General features: G+C 32.1%; 1 protein-coding gene across 5 annotated transcripts; it reads right to left on the reverse strand.

Moving 5' to 3' along the window:
• Positions 1-4,617: 4,617 nt before the first annotated feature.
• LOC105250796 (cAMP-dependent protein kinase type II regulatory subunit) lies at positions 4,618-23,569 on the reverse strand. Of its 5 annotated transcripts, none has more exons than XM_011257076.3 (9): positions 19,185-19,270; positions 18,182-18,448; positions 16,388-16,479; positions 9,751-9,834; positions 8,265-8,371; positions 7,709-7,970; positions 6,228-6,386; positions 6,016-6,118; positions 4,618-5,755 (listed from the first exon to the last, which is right to left on the reverse strand). In XM_011257076.3, the coding sequence occupies exons 2-9, from the start codon at positions 18,216-18,218 to the stop codon at positions 5,625-5,627; spliced, it is 975 nt and encodes a 324-aa protein (XP_011255378.1). In that variant the 5' UTR covers positions 18,219-18,448; positions 19,185-19,270; the 3' UTR covers positions 4,618-5,624. The 5 variants fall into 5 exon arrangements, with proteins under 5 accessions (XP_011255378.1, XP_011255377.1, XP_011255375.1 ...); XM_011257075.3 differs by lacking the exon at positions 19,185-19,270 and adding an exon at positions 18,788-18,874; XM_011257073.3 differs by lacking the exon at positions 19,185-19,270 and adding an exon at positions 18,552-18,735.
• Between the last annotated feature and the right edge of the window lie 1,366 nt (positions 23,570-24,935).

The raw sequence follows: 24,935 nt of genomic DNA on the forward strand, positions 1-24,935 counted from the left end.
TTAAGTACGTACTAATTCGTATAATTTACAACACTCTGTTATAACTAGAAACGTTCCTATTGCATGCATATGTATAAAATCTATTCAGTTTAAATATACAGTTCGGGGAAGGGCCGCAGAAATTTTGGATAATAATGGATCCGCATGTTCGATAAAAAAAAAAAAAGCTAGAAAATTTTGTTGCGCGCAAAATAATTATACTCTGATTATTTGACATTTAAAAAGAAGGCTACGCATGTGAGCGGATCTCCCCTCTTTTGTCGTTTCTCCTTTCTGAAGGTACAAGGATCTTTGATACATCAGATGGGTATAAGTGATCGAACGGGTTAACAAAGTATAGGATATACTTTACAATTTTACTGTTCGTTTTAAACGATACATATAATATTTAACCGAAAACAAGATCGACTTTTCCTTACATCACTAACGGAACACAAAAAGACTATTCTGATGTTATTCGCTATATATGTATAGTACATTTCGAGCAACATATGTATACATACACTTTATAAGACTAATTATATATTCTAAATTTATTCAACATTTACAATACAATCAGAGAGATTTCTCTTTAGCATGCTTTGGTTGGAATAATATAATGGAAAATCGGACATAAAACGGGGAACTCGCAACGAAAAGAAACTTCTGGGCTCTCGAACGTCCCAATTTCCCGTAACTGTATACTCTTTTTCTTTCGTTCTTTTGTTCTAACTGCACTGTAATATGCTCATGATAAATTATGTCATTTTTGAAGAAATTTAGAGAATATATATTAATATTAATATAATTATATTAATATATATAATTATATTAATATATATAATTATATGAATATAATTATATATTAATGTATAATATATTTCATTAATATAATTATATATTTCTCTTTCACAGTGAAATACTAATATTATCGGAATTTAAGTGTGGGAGAAAAGTGCAGTATATGAATAAAAAACGAAGAAAATGTTTTAACAAGATGACGATTATTCTAAAAAAAGAAATAAAGTATATGACTACCATAAGATACTTTCAATCGTACAAGCATTCTCAGACGACGACACCGGACGATTGTCGGCACGCAATCGAGTTTGGGACTCGTATTGCTTCTGTTAGTGTGCATTAAAGCATGTGACTTGAGAATTATTTGAAGGATTACTTTGTCAGATTTTTCTCGAGTCACGTTTAGGATTAAATTCATATAAAGTTTATCTGCCATAGGCCCGTTTCTACCAACGCCGCTTAACTTTAATCTTAGCTTAACTCATTCTTTGTCTCTTTCTAAAAGAACAGTTAAAAGGAGACAAAGAATGAGTTAAGCTAAGATTAAAGTTAAGCGGCGTTGGTAGAAACGGGCCATAGACGTATTCGAGGAAATAACGTTTAAAAAATTATCATTTTTAGACTCATACGCGCGACAGAGGCAGTAAAGTTATTAGAACGTAACATTTTAGAACTCGCATAAGAGGTATACATTAGGGAAGATTTATAATATACGCTAGAGCTATACCATAAAAGAAAGAATATTAGAGTAAAAAAAAAAAGAAAAAATAGTCGCAAGCTCAATTGCTCTTTAAAATTGGTCCGATGCAAAGTGCATTGCATTATGTGCACAATAACATTGATAATACACATACATAACTGCTAACATTACATTTAATAAATCAAACATATTAAAGGAAATATCGTTGTACATACGGGAAAAAACTTAAATTAAACGTGTAAAAGAAACAAGCATTACTGGTACAGTAATTAACCAGTTATAAATATTGTTACCGCGATCAATTCATCAACTCTCTCTGATTTTCGATACTTGATTGGAAACATTTTTTTTATTATGTCACCTTGGACTAGAATTGCAATATAGCGATGGGCTGAGACAAGCGTTTCAATTATTGCAAACACACAAAGAAAGAGAGTTTTGAATTATTTCAAATATTATTTAAAATTAAAAACTTTTTAAATGATGAATAGTAACTACGAAGGCCTCGTATTAAGAAGTTTTTTTTAATATTCCTGTATTTGTTAAACATTTTTTAAATTGTAAATGGATATTGCATACAAATTTGAGATTTATAATAAGACTCTCTGCAAAAAATATTTTTTATGATAATTATAATAATTTAATTAAAATAATTCATAACACTTGCAATAAAAAAATATGCTTGTTTCAAACATTGATACATAATTCATGTACCGTTCAATATCCAAGAATTTCAGATTTTTTAAAATCAGAATTTCAAAAATTTTATTTAAACTAGAGAAAATTCTTCGAGATAGTCAAGATTAACCAAAATTTCTAAATTTCCAATAATATTCGAAATAATTCGAAATTCCATATTGATTTAATAGCCTGAAGATGGAAAGTTGAAAATGCCCATTGCTGAATGTAACACATGCGAATAACTAATAAACTGCTGGTTTAATAATAAAATATTGAAAAGCTTTTTGATATATAAATTATTATTACATACATACCAAACTGATTCATATACTGATTATAAACTAATAACAAAATAAAATAAAATAATGTAAGTAATTTTTAATTTAAATGAAAATAATGGCTAAAATTATAAATAAAATTCTTATGAATATTTACACAAAGTTTAGTAGGACGTTTTATCCAGCAGTGTAAATCGCGGATATATAACGAAATCTATAATCTTCGGTTCTTCATGGATCTTCCCCTCTTTAAATGTAAAAAGGCAAAGATCCAATGTACGGCACAGTAAGGCATATACTACTGTTACTGATATTTATCCATAGGACATATTTCGATATATTGCATTAATGACGATAACATGATTTAACAACTATCGGAGAGTGTAAACTATCAATATAATAGCAACATAAATCAACAAATTACTGGCTCGATCGTCACACACGCATATCAACATCCATACTCGCACATGAGAGACAACACGCAACATATAAGACAAATCACATGATAGATACATACAGCATAATATGAATCGGACAGATTTTCTAACTTTTAATGCTTTACATTTAATTTATCGAATGTAAGCTAACACAAGTAAGTACTTATGCGTATCAAGTTTATTCAATATGCGAATTATTTTTTTGCTTTTCTTTTGCGATACGTCTAGAGTTCCTCTTATCCAATAATAATCAAGTCACTTTTGCTAATCCATTGAACTCTCTGTTGCACTTACATATACAAGATACGTTGATTTAGTCATTTAAAATAAATTTATCAGTTTTAATGTATCACGAATTTGATAACAATTACAATATTCTTTTATTCTTCTTGTAGGAAAAACTACAAGAACGGGAATGAAATACTCAGTCGAAAATAATATCACAGCCTGGAGATACAGTGGAAGACTAAAGATGTTGACATTGCGACGAAAAAAATCTTTAATTGCTAACGTGTTTAAAGTGAAAAATTTTTTCCCAGTTTATTGACATCGAGTCAATTAATTTAATTTGTTTAACTTCAGAATAATTCTCTTCAGAATAATTCTCAAACTGTTTTTAAGAAAAGTGTTCGTACATGAAAAAAGAATTATAAGTGCAAGATATCATAAGTGCCACAAACGAACAAAGAGCAACACAATTGTTAACAATTCCTATGCTATCTTCTTTCTATTTCACCCTCATACTAGTCTCCCCTTTCTCCCTCACACGATTGTGATATTATTTAAAAAGCTCTGTCGCTTCATCGAGTTTCTCAGTCATGTAGTAAATGTACGATTTACTATAATAAGACGTATCTTTTCCTTTTTCTATTTTTCTTGACCGAGCGTAATTGTCACAAGAAGAATGGGTGACGATAGCACGATCATTAAAAAAGTGACTAGCATTCGCAACTTCTGTTCGTACAATAATCGAATCGGTTACTGGACTCTTATCACGATGATAGACGTATATCATACATGTATAACGTGTATATCATACACACGTAATAAAAATAAGTTGACGGATTCTCATATATCTTCGAGTTACCATGATTTTTATCGGCAAAACACATTGAATTTAACGCTTGGCTTAAATGCGCGGTTATCTTCTTCACACCAAAATTTACATAATCTTTAGCGAATGATGACTTCAAAGCGAGGAGAATCTTATCCCTTTTCTCTCTTATTTTGCATTTACATCTGTGTTATTGTAAAAGAGAAAGTATTATTTCATACGAACATACATGTTCAAATATATATTTGCTTTGCAATATCCGCGCATTTAAATCAATCTTAAGGCTCGCTAGTCTTCCTATGCATTTTGTGAGAGTGCTTTATATCCGAAATAGAATGCATTTAAAAGATTCTGGCGTTTATTAATCTTTATCCTTTAAAAAAGCGGATATAAACCAGTACCCTTTTCACCGATTTCTTATATCCCTGTAGTATTATTGAGATCTTTTAAAAACTATGAAAATGTCAAACGTAATTAATGCGTATTTTCATTTTTAAACAATTAATTTGCAATTTAAAAATAATTGGTATTTTCTCGAGTAGAAAACTATTAATCTGATATACTGTACTAATTTAATCATAAATAATTACCTATAAAAATGCAATAAATTTTAAATATTTTGTTTTCAATATGAAATAATATAATAATGCAATTGATAAAACTCATAAATTTGTAGAAAATAAAATAAAAATAATATTATGGATTGAATGTTGTGCTTAAAAATGATTTTACTGCAAGTATGTGCGTTTATGTGCGATGTTTGTTTGTGTGTATATGTGCGTATTTATTCACAAAGAGAATGCGTGTTGATTCTCGTTGGAAATTATAGATAGAATCTTGATTGTCTAATCTGATATTTTTTATTAAGATATTATGTTATGTTATTAAATAGATGTATCAAAGGATATTATTTTTATTTAGTTTAATAGTGGCAATGTTACTTTCATTATCTTCGAAAAGGAGTGATATGCATACGTAGGTATCTCATAGAAACTTTGTAAGATTTGTGTCACCACAATTAGTATGATCATTTCTCTTGTAATCCATCTTTGCCAGAGAGAAAAAGAAGAATATGTTGGAAGAGCATTCAATTTCGAATATTTTAGACTCCTGCTGACTTAAATGTAGCTGCCAATTTGTCGAAAAAATATATAATGCAAGGGAATATACGCGAATTATGTATGCATAGATTGAATACATCGAGATAAATCGTTAAGTCATTTTAGGGATACGAATATTATATAACAATATATACTAATAATGCTGTCCTAGATCTCGAAGTATTATAATCCAATCTGAGACTATAATAGATGGAGATACTCATTTCACAAACGATCGAGCGCGTGATATAATGCACTAACGTACTCTCTTTTTGATCTAGTACAGTCTTAGAGGATAATTATTAAATACCACTGTTATTGTTTTATACATAGTATCGAGCAGCCTATAGTTTTGTTCAATGTGTGTCGTAGGTATAAACTTGGTAACTATCGTCGACGAATCTTAATCGGTACGTCTAAAATGAACAGTCATACCAAACAGTTGATCTCGAGACGATACTCGAAATACGCGGGATGAGATTCAAAAGTAGGTGGTACAAGTTCTCTTTTGTGCACGTTATACATTATATACTGTACGAAAGTGTCGCGTCCTTTAGTACAGCAGCGCGGGAACGTGTCTCTGCCGGAGACAGTTCATCGAATGTCGGAAATGTTGGCTTTGCTGCCGAATATTTTGACTAGCTGATCTTCGTAATCGTCAATATTACGTTTCATAAGTTCCATACACGGGCCGAGCAAACGCTCGAAAGCTTCAACGTCCAAAACTGTAATGATTGGAATAAATTAAATAATCACTTTAGACAAGAACGAAATAATTATTATTGCGTGAGTTGATTTAAAAAGTTGATGAAAAATTTGACATAAATAGAGAAAATTTTTCAATAATGTTAAATGCAGAAATATCGCGATATATATTTCCTCTCCGATATAACAATATTACTGTTAATATCAATATTCGTAATTGACACAATATTATTGATTACCTATCAATTTGAAAGTTGTGGGCGTAACGAAATAGACTTACATGCCAGTTTAATGTCCCCTACAGCGTAGGCCGAAGCGGCGCGTGGTTTATGCGTCACGAGTGCCAACTCGCCTAAATAACCGCCAGCCGGAACACGATTAATCTGCGTAATATTAAAGGTACTGGGTAAAATAAGGAATTTTCTTGGCACTCGTAGTCGTAATCGGATCGTTTCGCGGGGAATTAAATTAACGTGTAATATAAATGCGCACCTCAATTTCACGGCCGTTCTCGCCGAGTATAGTAATCCTGACGACGCCGTCCTCGACAAAGTACATCCCGTCTGCGGTGTCACCCTGCCTGATTATTTGCTCGCCGTCGGAATATTGTTTCGGTACAAGGGCATCCGCTAAATTCATGCGTTCGTAAGCCTGAAAGAAGAATTTTCACATTTAAGGATGTTTCGTACCTATTTCCATAATATTGAGAATTTAATGAAAATTGTACAGAATGTCCTTACATATGTTTAGAATCTTTAGTACAATTTTTAAAGCATTCACAAGTTATAAGGATTTTAAATATTTGGTCAAATAATATTATACAAGTACTAACTTAAAAAGATATTAAATATAATTCAATCAAGTTAGCCATGCATCTGTCACAAGGCGAAATTCTCTGCCAAAAGTTAATCAATTCGATTAAGGATGTTGTGTACCCATTTTCAAAATATTGAGAATTTAATGAAAATTGTACAGAATGTTCTTACATATGTTTAGAATCTTCAGTACAATTTTTAAATCGATTCACTAAAGCGTTCACAAGTTATAAGGATTTTAATTTGCACCGAATTAACATGTATTTTTATAGGAAACGTATAACCACGTCGATTCAAATGGCAAAAACACATGGAAATAATATTCAGAATTTGTTGAAAATTTGCAAAAGTGTGGATACAGAGCAAATATTTGGTCAAATAATATTATACAAGTACTAACTGGTTAAAAAGATATTAAATATAATTCAATCAAGTTAACCATGTATCTGTCACAAGGCGAAATTCTCTGCCAAAAGTTAATCAATTCGATTAAGGATGTTGTGTACCTAAACGTATAATCACGTCGATTCAAATAACAAAAACACATGGAAATAATATTCAGAATTTGTTTAAAATTTGCAAAAGTGTGGATACAGAGCAAATATTTGGCCAAATAATATCATACAAGTACCAACTAGTTAAAAAGATATTAAATATAATTCAATGAAATTAGCTATGTATCTGACACAAGGCGAAATTCTCTGCCAAAAGTTAATTATTTCGATTAACAAAATTCGAAATATTTCAGTAAAAACGCAATAAATATTAAAAAATACATCTCTGCACTGTAGCTAAGATCAAATTGCAATATTCCACACAATTTCTTACTCAAAATACACCAAAAGTGGATATATTTGTCAATATTGATTTTCTACTACTAGTTTTTCTACTACTAGCTACTTTTTTCTGGGATTGTACATACAAAGCATCCTTAATATCACATAAGAATTAGCATTTCAAACATTATTTTGTCGTTTTGCATTTCAATCTCGTTTGATTAAAATAGAAAAAGGAATAGAAGGAGAACACGTAGTAATTTATAATTATATTTAACCTCGAAATATGAAAAAAACTCGAGAGTTATTTAAGATTTTACAGCGCAAACATAATCGATAAAAAAAAAAGGCGATTGGAGAAAAGCTGCGTAATAATACTTACCTCGAGAGATTTCAACATCGGCACTTTATTAATAAGAGTCTCGTACATTTTACGCTTCCTGTACGCGGATTTAAGAAGAATGCGTCGAAAAGTCTGTCTATCCATAGCCCAGAGAGTCCCGAGCGTAATGGCTTTGACGGTGGCCGCTCTGGGCATATTGTACAGAAGGGCTAGTTCTCCGAAAGCGCCGCGATTATCATAAGTATGAATATGATTATCCGTCGCCGTGGCAGGATCTTTCACGTAAACGTCGAATTTTCCCCTGAAACATGAAACAATTAGAGACGAAATCGGAAATGAAAGGAAGAAATTGTAATAAAGCGTGACTCAAAATATTCGTTTTTTCTTGAATAATTTGAAATTACGATAATTATACGAACAATTATATAAATAATAAAATTATCGATTGAACGATTGTTCTTTCGAATATTTTCAGCTCTAAGTAAAAGCACCGCGATCGACTGTGTGCATCTCATCTTGGTTCATTGGAGTTTCTCGCTGAAGGGAGAAGCCTATCGATACGTTAACTGTAATATATAAAGAAAAAGTATTATACCTCTCGATCACATAAAAGTTGTCACCATCGTCGCCCTGTCGGATAATAAATTCTCCCGGTTGAACGGTTTTTTCGAACATCGCGTCAAGTACGTCCGCCATTTGTTCCTGCAAAAGTAATTTTTATTATACACGTATAAATACATTTTAGAGCGATATTAACGTCTGGAATTTAAAATATATCGGTTTTAAAATTGCAATTACGGACTTGATTATCGCAATAATATACATGTGCCTCTGCATAAGAGCATTTATATATACATATTGCGAAAGTTTTTACGACGTATTTAGCTCAATAAAACTTGATTGATCGATTCTGAAATGATACACTGAGAAAAAAATCTGGTTGCATTAATTAGAATTCTGGTAGATTCAACTAATATGTTTATTGGAAAATGGACGAACCAGAATTCTTGTAGGAATTGCCAGATGAATCTGATTAATTTCTTCCTGTTAAATTTACCAAATTTTCTGGTTAATAATACTAAACTCACCAGCACCAAGTCGTCTAAAATTTTTTCCATCTAATCTCAAAAGTCTGTTTAATATTTTGAATTCCAACAAGATTATTGAATAAATTCAATCCAGATTATTGAATAAATTATTTTAAATTCAGTTTGTTAGAAATTAAACTGATAAACAGTGATGCAAGAAGAGGATGCAGCTCAAACACACACAATCAGAGAGCTAGCGTCCTCTTTCTGGCACTACTGCTCGTAAGAGAAAAAAAATATACTTTAGATTTAACGTTAATACTAGTTCTTTATATACATTTCATGGCAAATATTGAATACGAGTTGAGAGTGGCAAGCAAAGAAATTAATGTAACAAGAAATTTTATAGATCCAACCAGAAAATACTAACCAAATCCTTACAGTAAAATCTATTAAACGTTCTAGTTATAAAAAATCGAGTCTTATCGTGATAATTACAAATTCTTGTTTGATTTAACCAAAATGCCTTCAATCATACGTTTTGTTGGTATAATCAAACGATTTTTCTCAGTGTATAAAATTGATTTTTCTTGGCGAAAATTTTTTAGATAAATAATAATAATCTTTCTCGCAACTTTTTACATGCGATATCGAATAGAACTCGACACAATTCAGATTTGAATATATATATATATATATATATATATATATATATATATATATATATAAAGTAATCGCATTAAGTATTACATTAAAATGAAATATATATTGGGATTAAATAAAGATATATCTCGTGTAACACATTTAATATTAATCTAATAATCAAGTGACGACCGCGATACTATTTTATTTAGCTCGAGCAGATCGCTGATGAAAGGAATAATTATCCCACACTATGTGCGAGTCGTCTCTCGTCGTCAAAACCAATTGCTCCTAATAAGAGATTATTCGTGGATTTCTTGGTATTTCGCCGAGCTGGCGCGAATATCCAAGCCGCTTATATCTATTCCTGTTTACGATCATGGCTTATGAAAGCGTAGATGTTTAACTTGCCTCGTCTAGAGCGCGAAACAGAAGTATGTTCTTGACGCTTTCGCTGAGCCTTTGTCGTTGCTCATCGCTCTTTGGATGGACCATCTGAAATCAATGAACCGGATATGAAAATAAAGTTAAGCTAAGATAAAAAGCGAATCTACTAAATCCACTGTTATACCAGTACTATCGAGAAACATTTTTCTTTTCTATCTTTCTTACGTGATTTATTACTAAGATTTATTACTAAGCTTTTTCTTTCTTGACCGATAATGAGAAATCGTACTTCAATATAACACGTATAAATCTATAAATAAAACTTGTACAAAATGTTTTCTTTCTCAAAGATTATTTGATGAATTTATTTACTAGAAAAAAGAAAATTATTATATAAATTATTATTTAGTAAATATATTTATATATATATATTAATATATTTATATATTTATTATATATTATTATATATTAATATATTTATATATTATATATTAATATATTTATATATTTGTTGTATTAATTTATAATTCTATTATATGCTATGTCAATATATTCGTTTAATTCAACATCCTACGTTTTCGATCCTTTGAGTAATTCTTAAGCTTTAGAAACTACTTTATAAGATTTTATGACAGAGAAAGAGAGAGAGAGAGTGCAATTCTCTCGAAAAACCGCAACGTGAACAAATTCGATATTTTAACTCTAGAGATATTGCTCTTTACGTTGAACTTGGTATAGTGAACTTTGACATATCCCATGCTCTCCACTCAATATTACTTCAAAGATAAGTACATCATATTTTTTTTTCAAATTTGAAGGATTATCGAGCGCAGTTTTATATTAAATTCTTTGATGAAATTATTGGCAATCGAAAAATCATGTAAATTGCATAAGACACGCGACAAAATTTTCGCATTAATTTCTTGTAAACACATTACAAAATTATGCATGTAAAGATCGCATATTATGAATATTGGTACATCACGAATATTGAATACAATAACGACATAAAGTTTAAAATTTTAATATCTTTGTGTACACGCTTTAATATTTATGTGCTTGTAGCGTCTATTTACTTTAAAATTTAGAGCGAGATATATATAAATGTTATAATCACAATAAATTTTCCGTGCGTAGGAGAACAGCACTTTAGTTAAAAGGTTCCATTTTTCAGGAGAGTTACTTATTCGTTTTTTATTCTGAAATCATTGAAAACATTACGTCATATCATTCGTTTGTACCTAAAAACTTTATTCTTTTTTCTTATAGTTTCTATATTGAAATTAATTACTTTTAAAATTTCGCGTATTTTATTTTCTTCTCAATAGCGATATTACGTTTGTTGTACGATAAACTTTTTAAACACACTGATTGATTGCAGAATAAAAAATTCCTGAATTTCTAGAAATTTTTTATTTTGTAGCTCATCAAAATACGACAAAAAAATTCGTCGTACGACAAACGTAACATCAGCCTTGTCAACTTCGCTTCTCATTTGCGAAAGTAAACGACGCGATAATCAGTCTCTCCACAAGCGGGCGAGTTCTTTGTTTCGTTATCGTCGCAATTGTTGCACACAAAAACGATCAATTTTGCAGGGAACCATTATTCTCTCCCCTCCTCTCTTTCTCTCTCATACTCTCTCTCTCTCTCTCTCTGTCTCTGTCTCTCTGTCTCTGTCTCTCTCTCTCTCTCTCTCTCTCTCTGTATCTCCTTGTTCCTACTACTGACATATCCCATCTGCGAGCATTGTGCGGTTGAGTATGGTATGTATGTATCGCACATGATTAGACTTCGTGGAGGCTCAGGCCGATCAGCCATTTGGTCGACTTTGCCACCTGTAAAGCTGTTATTTCGTCGCACATATTCGGTGCATTATCTTTTCGAACACGTAGCAGGGTCCCGTTGTATTTCAACCAAAGATTCTTCGGCCGGAATTTGAAATCGATTTTTCTCTCCGATGGGATTGTCGAGAGAGATTGCTGTTTTTTTCGGTAACGTTCCTTACAATCAAGTTTCGAATGAAGATTTCATCAGAATTTTGAAGCAATTAATTTCTTGAAAAATATGAATTTGTTATTTATTGGACTCTCCAAGTTTCCTTTTTAAAAAATTATCAATGTGCCTCGATCTTCTCGATTAAAAAAAAATCTGATTGCATTTATTAGAATTCTGGTAGATTCAACCAGTATGTTGGAAAATGGACGAACCAGAATTCTTGTAGAAATTGCCTGATTAATTTCTTCCTGTAAAATTTACCAAATTTTCTGGTTAATAATACTAAACTCGCCAGCATCAAGTCATCTACAATTTTTTCCATCTAATCTCAAAAGTCTGTTTAATATTCTGAATTCCAACAAGATTATTAGATAAATTCAATCCAGATTATTGAATAAATTATTTTAAGTTCAGTTTGTTAGAAATTAAACAGTGCACTGAGAAAAAAATCTGGTTGCATTAATTAGAATTCTGATATATTTAATCAGTATATCTCTTAAAAAATGGATGAACCAGAATTCTTGTAGGAATTGCCAGATGAATCTGATTAATTTCTTTCTGTTAAATTTACCAAATTTTCTGGTTAATAATACTAAACTCGCCAGGATCAAGTCATCTACAAGTTTTTTCATCTAATCTCAAAAGTCTGTTTAATATTCTGAATTCCAACAAGATTATTGGATAAATTCAATCCAGATTATTGAATAAATTATTTTAAGTTCAGTTTGTTAGAAATTAAACTGATAAACAGTGCACTGAGAAAAAAATCTGGTTGCATTAATTAGAATTCTGATATATTTAATCAGTATATCTCTTAAAAAATGGATGAACCAGAATTCTTGTAGGAATTGCCAGATGAATCTGATTAATTTCTTCCTGTAAAATTTACCAAATTTTCTGGTTAATAATACTAAACTCGCCAGCACCAAGTCGTCTAAAATTTTTTCCATCCAATCTCAAAAGTCTGTTTAATATTCTGATTTCCAACAAGATTATTGGATAAATTCAATCCAGATTATTGAATAAATTATTTTAAGTTCAGTTTGTTAGAAATTAAACTGATAAACATTGATGCAAGAAGAGGATGCAGCTCAAACACACACAATCAGAGAGCTAGCTCCTCTTTCTGGCAATACTGCTCGTAAAAGAAAAAAAATATACTTTGGATTTAATGTTAATACTAGTTCTTTACATACATTTTATGACAAATATTGAATACGAGTTAAGTTAAAAGCGGCAAGCAAAGAAATTAATGTAACAAGAAATTTTATAGATCTAACCAGAAAATACTGACCAAATCCTTATAGTAAAATATAAATATATAATCTATTAAACATTCTAGATATAAAAAAATCGAGTCTTATCATGATAACTATAAATTCTTGTTTGATTTAACCGAAATGCCTTCAATCATATACGTCTTGTTGGTACAATCCAACGATTTTTCTCAGTATGATCGAAGAATATCCACGTAGGATCCTGATGTGCACGAGTAAAACGCAGTCGAGAAGGTTGCGTAGCAATTTCCTCGAGTTTCACATCGTAGTCTTTTTAAAAAGACGCAAGTGCCCCAGTTTCTTCTATCTGTTGTCCTGATCTCGTTGTAGCACGTAGGGAGAAAATATGATCGGTCGGCCTAGCAGCAGCAGCCTAGGGGAGAGAGATCGCCGATTTTCCTCTTCGTGTACCAGCCACCACGGGACGTCGATAATCGGATTCACCAGGCTGTCTTTGTGAAAATATTCTCTCTCTCTCTCTCTCTCTCTTTCTCTCATCAAACCCGACCTATCGCGGCTACTCTTACAAACCTTACTCTCCGCACACATACATCCCTTTCTCCCTCATTCAGCGCATGCTATCCGTGGACGTACGCGATGATAGACACAAACACACACACACACACACAGATATATATATATATATATATATATATATATATATATATATATATATATATCTGTGTACGTGCATGTAAATCACGTCCGTCCAGGTTATCGAACACGCGGCCTGACGTCACAAAGGTACATCGCCGGCCTCGCATCGTCGAGCAAAGTAACTCTCTTCGCGTTTCGTCACTCGCGCGGCAGCAGGTCGAGAGACAGAGAGCGAGAGAGAGAGAGAGGGAATGCCGCGATGCTTTAATAGACCACGGTATATTATGTACCTCTATACTATATACGTACACACATACACACGCACGTACACACACGTAAGTGCGGTGTATGACGACGTTTCGTAACGAGAGACTATTTTCTGCCGCTACCGAAAAAAAAACCTAAACCGCCTCTGTCCAAGATGAGGACGCTCGTCTCAGGACGAAATATCAGCGAGCGATATGCGATATAATGCATACACTGAGGGAAAAATTATGTTGAAATTTAAAAAATTTAGTTAACTCAAGAAAGCTATTTATTCAGTGGGTACTAATCACGTATTGCATTTACTTGTATTGAAAACTGTCTGTTTGACTTAAGTTAAGTATTTATTTACATATGTTTAAAAATATATATATACTTAAATATAATTTTTAATTAAATATTTTTATTCTAATTTTACAAAATATTTATTAAAGTGCATTTTTTATTCCCAAAAATTTAAAATTTTTTAATTTTAAAAAGTAATATATTTAATTTAATAAATTATAGTATATATTTTACGAAAATAGTATTTAAGTATAAAAAATAAATGAAAATAATGTACTTAATATAACATGCATATTTAATTAAAATTAAATGCTTTTGCTTAAATGAAATAAACAATTCCTTCCATTTAGAGCAAAAGTTTCAAGAAAACAAATTTATTTGATTCAAAAAAATTTTTCCCTCAATGTACGATATTCTTGAAAATCTGAAGTCTCACTAGGAAAGTAATTAATATAAATACGTTAACCTTGTCTAACGAACCTTCTTTGTCCAAGTTGACCAAGAAATCGAGTAGACGGTTTACATAAATACGTATCTTTGATTTTAATTACTTGTTCATTAGTCATTGAATTTTCATTATTTCTTTCAATCTTTTTATAAATTGTTATAAATATATGAATTTTTCATAAAATAATTTATTATAAATTATTATTATAATATAATTTATTATCAATTATTATTATAATTATATAAATAATTTATTATAAATTATTATTATGATAATTTATTATAAATTATTATTATGATAATTTATTATAAATTATTATAAATTCCTTATTAGCTTCTTAATAGCGAAACATGTTTCGCAGATGATGTACTTTCGCGTATCGGTTTTCGTCAATTCGGCAAATCAGGTGCTTCAAGTGTCGTGCCGTAAGCATAAAAATATATATTTCAAAATGCTAAAAGAATATATATCGGGCATTATGGTATCTGATCAAGATCTTGATACGGCGACATATGTAACATATCGAGATATCTTTTATTGAGGAAAGAGCCGCTGTTTTTGGATAAAACTGCCATTGTGAAACAACTACCAAGTCAACGAATTAATCAAATTCATTATTAATTATTAACGCAGTTATTGATCAAATGTGAGTCGTGAAACATATCGATGTGTAAGTTGTTGAATCAACTTTTATTCAGCTGCTGGCACAAAGTCGGTCTTCCTTTTTAAAAGTAGGGTTGCACAAGACCTAAGACAAGACAATATTCGTAAAAATATTGTATTGTGTGTGGTATTGAAAATTTTAAAACATTTAAATCTTGTATTGGTCTTGAATATTGGTAGCAAAAATCTCGTCTTGTATTATCTAGTCTCGATTTTATTAACAATTTTTTATTTAATATTAAAAAATTATTTAAATAATATTTAACATAATTTTTGTAATATAATTTGAAATAATTATTACTATTGTATTATATTTTAATTATAATTATTACTGTGTAATCGATATAAATGCCGTCTATTTATTTAAAAAAACATTTACTGTTTCATGGAAAACAGAAATTAATAACTATTTACAAGCTCCAAGGGAATGTGCAGATATAAATATTTTGGAATGCTAAAAAAATCAAGTTCATATTTATTCCCTATTGTCAAAAATGGCTCGAGACCCATTTTAAGTTCAACTGCCTCGTCCATGCCAGTAGAAAGACTTTTCTCAATAGAAACTCTATGTTAAAAAAATAGAACCAGATTACAAAGATTAAATCTTTAAAAGTACTAATATGCATCAATTCCTGGAAATGCTCTTTAATGTCTAAAATTTGGGAGTTTGATTTCTAATTTATAAAAATGTTATATCGTATTAATATTAAATGTTTTTAAATTTATCAATATAAATGTTTTTATTGAATAAAATTTTTTAAAATTCGTATATAGTGATTTTTTTTCATTCACAAATATAAGTATTTTAGCTTTTTTGAGAACCAATAATCTTGACAAGACTAATAATCTTGACAGTCTTAGTCTTGATATTGTCTTGATAACTAAATTAATAAAAAATAAATTAATAAATTAATAAAATAATTAAAAATCTTGTCTTGATCTTGTCTTGAAATTCAAGAAAAGACAAGACAATATCAGGACTAATCTTGATACCTCGTGCAACCCTACTTAAAAGATATCAGATACAAGAACATCATATCTTCGCAAAAGGTACCTCATTAGTTTGTCTCGTTATCGAGAACATGACCGATAGATCGTGAAATAATATAACAACGGTATAGTGCATTACCTTAAAGCCGTCATCTTCCTCGTCTTCCTCGGGATTGTACGTCTCTGCGAAAACGCTCTTCCTTCTGGAAGCGAATCGGCCGACTGGTGGCTCTAAAATGCAAAAGAGACGCATGCTTCAATCTAAATTTGAGAAAAAATTACGATTAAACCGGACATAATTTGCAACGCATAATTGCTTCCAAGGAAGAAAAAAAAGTTTCCGGCGAAAAAAAAAGAAAAATAAAATTATCAACCGCTCAATTATGTAAATACAAAAGGTTACGCGTTAGCTCGTTTTAGTTCTCACAGCCACGGGAAAATCCGGTCTCCGGTAATTACGAGAGAGGAATAAATTGCGACTTTAATATTTAGAGTTTCGACATTAGCATTTTGAGTGGTGTCGCACGCAGGAATCGTGTATCTTTCCAAGTTTATCGTAAGTTCACCGCGAAATTTGCATCTTCGATCCTCGATGCACTTTCGCGAAAACTCGCCGGGACATTTTCACAAGTATCGATTTTTTTTTCTTCCCTTAAATAACGACTTCGCGATATCAATGTTATTCTTTCGCGTCTTTCAAAACACTCTCTATATTCCCATGGGAGACATAAAACGGAATACCGTATCATCTTCCTTTAAGAGAGTCCTCTCGAGAAAGATTTTATTCCATCCTTTCATCCTCATCTCTCAATTATAGAGATATATTTTTTCTCCGCTGTTATAGAGTTTTTCTTATGTATTATAAATTCATAATTATAATGTCACATGGGAAAGAGGCGAATTGGAGAAATAGCGAATAAATTTTTTTACGATATTTCTCTTTTAGAGAGTCGACTTTGAAAATGGCGAAAATTTATTACGTCCTTCTCTTTTTAGCTTTATTAAGTAAAAAGAGAGAGGCTCGAGAAGCAATAAAAAAATAATGTAACTTTAATATATAAATAATAAAATAATGTAACTTTAATGTGTAAATAAATAATGATAAATTAATAATAAATAAATAGTAAAATAATGTAACTTTAATATATAAATAATAAAATAATGTAACTTTAATGTGTAAATAAATAATGATAAATTAATAATAAATAAATAGTAAAATAATGTAACTTTAATGTATTAAAAAAATTGCGCCTCTTTAAGGATGTATTGGACCGTCTGTCTCAAAAGTTAATCCAAAGAATCAAAAAATTAAAGTTGGGCAGAATACGAATTCTAATTGATCAAAAACTTTTTAAAAATCACGAAATCATACTTCAAAGTATTCTTTAATATAAATAGATCTTAATTACAAATAAAGTTATGCAGTGTTGCCACGTTTTATCATCAATATTGCGTCAAATCGATAATCACACAGTTATTTTTTAATAATAATTTCAAAACGCACAAGTAAATCGTTTTAAAACTTTGTGGGAACATTTTTACATGTATGAAGAATATAATATTACAAAGTGAAATTTTTATCATTGTTTTCTTATAGTTTGTGAATCATTTATTATAAAATAAATAAATTATAAAAAAATAATTTATTACAAAATAAATAAATTATAAAAAAAATTGAAATAATTCATAACGATTTAGAATGTTGTTAAGTATGTTAAATTAAAAATTCACGGCGATTCTCATTGATTGTGATACATCTCCGATACATACTTAGCAAACGTGAAATTCCGAAAATTTGCGAACAATCTCTGCCAATGGTTTTGATCGTTTATTTTCCTTCGGAGATAAATGAAGTGGTATGTCGGAGAGGCTCTTATCTGCGCTCCTACATCACGTTATTCGGATAATGGGACGTGTGGAATAGTATTCGCACCTTTATCATCCAGCGGCTCGATGACGGAGAGCGACATTTGGCTCGTGGAAGAAGGGAAGACACGCAGAAGAGAGACACGCGAACACAAGGGAGACTTTCCCTTTCCCCCGTAAACACGCTCACACTTTTCGCACTTGTGACACGAAACAAGTATATCCCGATCGGAGGAGGGATCGACGATATCCCGTATCTGCTCACAAATGACTCACGCGCATGAATTTATCATAATCAGGGATGAAATATCGATGCGGTACGAAATAAATGTCTCTGAAACACATCGAGAGGCGTAGCATGAAATAAACAATTTTCCGCGATCACTTATCGCGTGCAATAAATATACACCATAGATATATTTGGCTTGATTTCTTACGACAGTTTCTCGTCTCTTCCTGCTCTACATCAGCGTATTGTACAAAACATTACATAACGATCGCAAAAGTGGACCGACCGGTTGAACGAAAATCGAGAGGTGCCTTTACATTTTCGAGAGACCTTCAACCGGTGAAAATTTTCGGAGAGAGACAATAAGAAGAGTGGCACAGTGAAAGCGTGCTGGGCCCATAACCCAGAGGTCCGTGGAACGAAACCACGTTTTGCTAGGTGTACCTTTATACTTTTTACTCGGGGAGAGACGAGTGACGAGATATCACATCTTTTACTGATCTTTTAAAAAAAAAAAAAAAGAAAGAAAGACGAAGAGAGGAGGTTGAAGAAGAGCGAGAAGAGCGTTCCTTTAATAAAAAAAAAAAAGGGAAAAAAAGGAATCCAAATCCGATCCAAATCGCGCCTGTTACACAAGACGGGATGAGGCACGCGCTTGTGTTGTGCCGGTTAAACGTTGGACGAAACTGTCGAAACTACCGCGCATCCGAGAATCTGGCCTCGCGACAGCGCCTGACGAGATTTTCCCAAATCGCGCGCAGGTCTCGCAAGAGACGGTCTCGGCCGGATCGGAGCCAAGGTGTTGTTACGGTTACGGATCTGGATCTTCGACCGTACGTACCGTTTTCACGCGCGCCACGTACGTATCTTTCTCTCTCTCTCTCTCTCTCTCTCGAGAACGGACGAGATTCCTCGGGCGCGTCTCGAGGCAGAGACTGCTCTCTCACCCTGCGCGACACTCTGATAATATCTTGGGCTATTCAGGGAAGGAAGATGGCGGGGTGTCTAGAAACCACGTGAGAGAAACCTGGAGGGATTCTGATCGATTATCGGCTTCAATCCGTGAAAAAAAAAGCTGAGAAATATTGCGCCCGACGATTAAAACAGATGCATCATCACACTGAGAAAAATCGTTTGATTGTAACACAAGACGTATATGATTGAAGGCATTTTGGTTAAATCAAACAAGAATTTCTAGTTATCATGATAAAACTCGATTTTTTATAACTAGAACGTTTAATAACGTTTAATAAATTTTCTTGGGTTGGATCTATAAAATTTCTTGTTACATTAATTTCTTTGCTTGTCACTCTTAACTTAACTCGTATTCAATATTTGCATTAAATGTATATAAAGAACTAGTATTAACGTTAAATCGAAAGTATATTTTTTTTCTCTTACGAGCAGTAGTGTCAGAAAGAGGACGCTAGCTCTCTGATTGTGTCTGTTTGAGCTGCATCCTCTTCTTGCATCATTGTTTATCAGTTTAATTTCTAACAAACTGAATTTAAAATAATAAACAATGTATTCAGTAATCTGGATTGAATTTATCCAATAATCTTGTTGGAAATCAAAATATTAAACAGACTTTTGAGATTGGATAGAAAAAATTTTAGGCGACTTGGTGCTGGCGAGTTTAGTATAATTAACCAGAAAATTTGGTAAATTTAACAGGAAGAAATTAATCAGATTCATCTGGCAATTCCTACAAGAATTCTGATTCGTCCTTTTTCCAATAGATATACTAGTTGAATCTACCAGAATTCTAATTAATGCAACCAGATTTTTTCTCAGTGCACTGTTTATCAGTTTAATTTCTAACAAACTTAATTTAAAATAATTTATTCAATAATCTGGATTGAATTTATCCAATAATCTTGTTGGAATTCAGAATATTAAACAGACTTTTGAGATTGGATGGAAAAAATTTTAGACGACTTGCTGGCAAGTTTAGTATTATTAACCAGAAAATTTGGTAAATTTAACAGGAAGAAATTAATCAGATTCATCTGGCAATTCCTACAAGAATTCTGATTCGTCCTTTTTCCAATAGATATACTGGTTGAATCTACCAGAATTCTAATTAATGCAACCAGATTTTTTCTCAGTGCACTGTTTATCAGTTTAATTTCTAACAAACTTAATTTAAAATAATTTATTCAATAACCTGGATTGAATTTATTCAATAATCTTGTTGGAAATCAAAATATTAAACAGACTTTTGAGATTGGACGGAAACAATTTTAGGCGACTTGGTGCTGGCAAGTTTAGTATTATTAACCAGAAAATTTGGTAAACTTAACAGGAAGAAATTAATCAGATTCATCTAGTAATTCCTGCAAGAATTCTGGTTCATCCATTTTCCAACGGACATACTGGTTGAATCTACCAGAATTCTAATTAATGCAACCAAATGTTTTCTCAGTGCAGTTACTAATCCTCGGCGATTTTGGTGAATCCCTCGGATGACTTTAAGTTTGAGCGATTAGTAAAATAAGCTTGTGGAAGAATCTATATTCGACGAGGGGAACGCCTGTTTTCATTTACCTAATCAATATTTGCCGAGATATGAAATTCGATGATAAAACGCATCAAATTTTATAAGAATTTTTTTTTTTTTTTTTTATAAAAATGTATCGGGTAATTTTTCTTTATTCCGTCTGACAGCGAGAGGATTCTACTAATAGCTTAAAAAACATTTATCTTTCGATCAAGTTTCTTTATGTGATTTAAGAGATTTCTTTCTCAAAATGAGAAAAAATTGAGAATTAACCTTCGGAGAGAAAAGGGAAGAATTCGAAAGTAAAAGAGCAACCGTTTCCAAGATAAATAGACGGATATCCGGATTAGAGAGAGAAAAACAAGAGCAAAAAGAAAAAAAAAAGAACATTTTTAGCTCGCGATCCACCGGACTCGGAGACCAAATCAAAACTGTACGCGAATAAAAATGCAATATACGTAACGTGCACATGGAATAAATGCGTTTTCGCGTTATTTTGATCGCGCATCATTATTAAGGAGAATGTCCCCGCGCTTGTTCCGACATGACGTATTCATCGCACTTGTATCCAATATCGGTTAGCACTAGTTCTCGATAAATAATTGTCCGCATTATAGTCACTACTTAACACTCGTAATTAATATCACGCGGTGTCAAAGTCTAGACAATCGACATTCGTGCTAATTGTCAGAACAATATTCCATTGATTAGAGGAGAAAAAAAAAGAAATTGTCGTCTGGTATTTATTATTAAATTTATCAATCAACGAGAGAAAAAGGGGGAGGAAAAAAAGACGCGACGCGGAATAAATAGCGAATTGTTCCGTGTCATTAAATTATTACCTATCGTTGTCTGCACGCAATTCACTGTTAAATTATTGATATATATTCCACGTCATAGCCGCCGATATTATATACGTAATTTAAGAATGAAATGCGAATCTCGCCAACTAAAACGAGTCAATCGACGTAGGTGGAATCGACCCTACGTTCGCCAGCTTATAACACAACCGATATCGATCTCAAGCTTGTCGACGAGCTCGGACTTGACTTTACCAACGTCGATTGACGCTAATTACAATCAGTTAACTGTAATCCATCGCTCTCTACACCAGAATTATGATCATCAGATTCCTGTCGCCTTCGCGTATGTTGGAAAAAGATCGACATTCGACGACGATAACTGATCTTCAACTCCGACAAATTTTTGCGCTCTTAAAAAAAATCTCTTTCCAACACGAGGTATTTTTTAATTTACTACTTAATTATATAATAATATAACATAATATAATATAATAATATATATAATGTATTATATTTAATATATAATAATATGTATAATATATTATATATACAGGGTGAACATTCCAGCCAGACTTTGAGATCTTATAGGAAATTTAATTCTGAAGAAAAAATTTCCTATAAACATGGATCGAAAAATGCTTCCTTAAGAAGTTATCGCTCAAAAATCTCTGAAGGAAGAGCAAAAGGTGAAAAGAAAATGAAACTAAATAAATTTCTTGAAAAAAACGATAAAAATAAAAAATAAAAATCTTTTTCTTTTATGAAAATAAAATAAAAGTTAGTTAAATTATTTAAATAAAATAATATAATATAAAAAAAAAAATTATTTTATTTTCATAAAAGAAAAAGATTTTTATTTTTTATTTTTATCGTTTTTTTCAAGAAATTTATTTAATTTCATTTTCTTTTCACCTTTTGCTCTTCCTTCAGAGGTTTTTGAGCGATAACTTCTTAAGGAAGCATTTTTCAACCCATGTTTATAGGAAATTTTTTCTTCAGAATTAAATTTCCTATAAGATCTCAAAGTCTGGCCGGAACATTCGGGGCTACACTGTATATATATATATATAATATAAAATATAATACATAATATAAAAATAATAATAATAATAATATAATAATAATATAACAATAATATAACAATATAATATCGATAATAAATCTCGAATGTCAAATGTTGGAGCCTCAATTCGATGAAGGGCGAGCGAAGCGTAGAACGAGAAGAGAGACGGAGCGAGATAGATAGAGAGAGAGAGAGAGAGAGAGAGAGCTCTAGTCTCGACTCACCCTCGTCAACGGACTCGTCCGGCGTGGACGTGCAGGTCTGACCGTCCTGGATCAGCTGCGTCCTCCGCGCGTCGCGTAGCCGCGTGAAGAAGTCCACGGCGTAGTCGATGATGTCGCCCGGCTGCTCCAGCAGGTAGCTGATGGTGAACTCCAGCAGGATGTCCCGCAGATCGTCCGGCACCGTGATCTTGCGGACGTTACGTTGACAGCTCATGGTCTCGCCTCGAGTGTCGTATATCGCCTCTCGTCCTATCCGCCCGCGAATTCACTCCTCGCGTTATCGAGCCTCCCGCTCCTCCTCTCCCAGGCTGCGATGCGACCTGTCCACGTCACGTAACGTAACGTCACGTCACGGAAGCTTGACGGAAGGCTCTCTCGCGCGGAGGCCGGAGCCGGAGGTCGGGTGTGGAACGTCCAGGGACCGCCTACCTTCGGCCTCTCTCTCTCGCTGGCTGGCTCTCTCCCGTCGTCGTCACCGGCCTCTCTTGTGCACCGGCGAGAAACCGTTGCCGACGAAGCTCCCCGGTGCCGCTTCCCGGTGCCGCGCTGACTCTCCGCCGACCGGGGCAGAGGGAGGGGGGCGGGCTACCTGTCTGCCGAGACGACGCTGCGCACGGTCGCGCGGAACATACGACGCGTATCCCGACGAGAGAACCGATCGCGCTCGCTAAGATGGCGACTGATAACATTCGCGTAGCGCTGCGAGTCGCGTGAAGTTTCACCAGAGTCGAATTCAATTTCGTCCTCGACTTCGATTCGAGCGCCGATAGGTTCACCTCTATATATCGCACTTTCAAACATTTTTTCCTTCGGCAAACAACCAAGTGATTATGTATGTTTGATAGAAGAAAAATTCTTCTTTAATATTTTTCTTAATATTTAAATTTAAATTTTTCTTTAATATTTCTCTTAATATTTAAATATAAATTCTTCTTTAATATTTCTTCCTAATATTTCTATTTAATATTTCTCAGGGAATATATAAGAGCCCGGACAATTGATAGCAAATTTATCATTTATTAATATTGAATTAATATATTAATTAATATTAATAACAAATTATTTTAATATCGTTAGTCGATTAATCAAAGGATCGTTGGAAATAATATCATCGACCAAAACTAGCCAGAAATTTTTTGTTGTTTATTGAGTAATCAATAAACACAAAATTTCTATTAATTAATATTAAATATTTAATAAATAAATTATAATAAATTATAAATAAATAAATAATAAATAAAATAAATAAAACAAATAAAATAAATAAAATAAATTATAATAAATTATAAATAAATTATAATATTAAATTATAATCCAGCGTTTCGATTCGGATCCTTTGCAATGACGAAATAAGAAAACGCAAAATGAAATGTAAAGAGAAAAGGAACGCAATAGTCGAGTTACTCGCAAGCAGTACAAATCATATTCAAGGGAAATAAAATGCAAATGAAAGGTCAAAACGTGAGAAACGGAAGTAAATTCAAATTAACAGCGGCACAGTTACAGCAGTTGTTAATTTGAATTTGCTTCCATTATTTTTTCATGTTTGACCTTTCATTTGCGTTTTACTTTTCTCGGCTATAATTTATATTTAATTACTGGTTGTGATTAACTTGACTGCTGCATTTCTTTTATCCTTATATTTCATTTTGCGTTTTCTCATTTTGCTATTGAAGGATCTGAATTGAGTCGAAGTGTTTGGCTAAGATTTAATTGTACATTTAATATTATTAAAATTATGCTGTCAATTGTTGCTGGGTTCTATTATCTTTTTTTTATGCTCGATCTAGATATATGTCTAGCCTATTCTCATTACATTCATTAATATTTTTACAATTTAATATCGTCTAAAGCGTGATTTACATCTTCTAGTAGAATATGAATCTTCGAGCAGAATATGAATTGTTTTTATTATAATATTAAGTATTTTAACACATTTAATTACAAATTGCCCATAAATGCTAAAATATTCTTCCTACATAATAACATTTGTATAACTAAT

This window comes from Camponotus floridanus, unplaced genomic scaffold (genome assembly GCF_003227725.1).
Source record: "Camponotus floridanus strain SB8 unplaced genomic scaffold, Cflo_v7.5 scaffold8, whole genome shotgun sequence".
NCBI classification, from domain to species: domain Eukaryota; kingdom Metazoa; phylum Arthropoda; class Insecta; order Hymenoptera; family Formicidae; genus Camponotus; species Camponotus floridanus.

Coding starts and splice junctions, on each gene's coding strand:
- LOC105250796 (XM_011257072.3), bottom strand. CDS start 23,147: ATGAGCTGTCAACGTAACGTCCGCAAGATCACGGTGCCGGACGATCTG. Junction 9,835..16,387: donor AGGAAGATGACGGCTTTAAG/GTAATGCACTAT, acceptor CATTGATTTCAG/ATGGTCCATCCAAAGAGCGA. Junction 6,119..6,227: donor AGAACGGCCGTGAAATTGAG/GTGCGCATTTAT, acceptor AATATTACGCAG/ATTAATCGTGTTCCGGCTGG.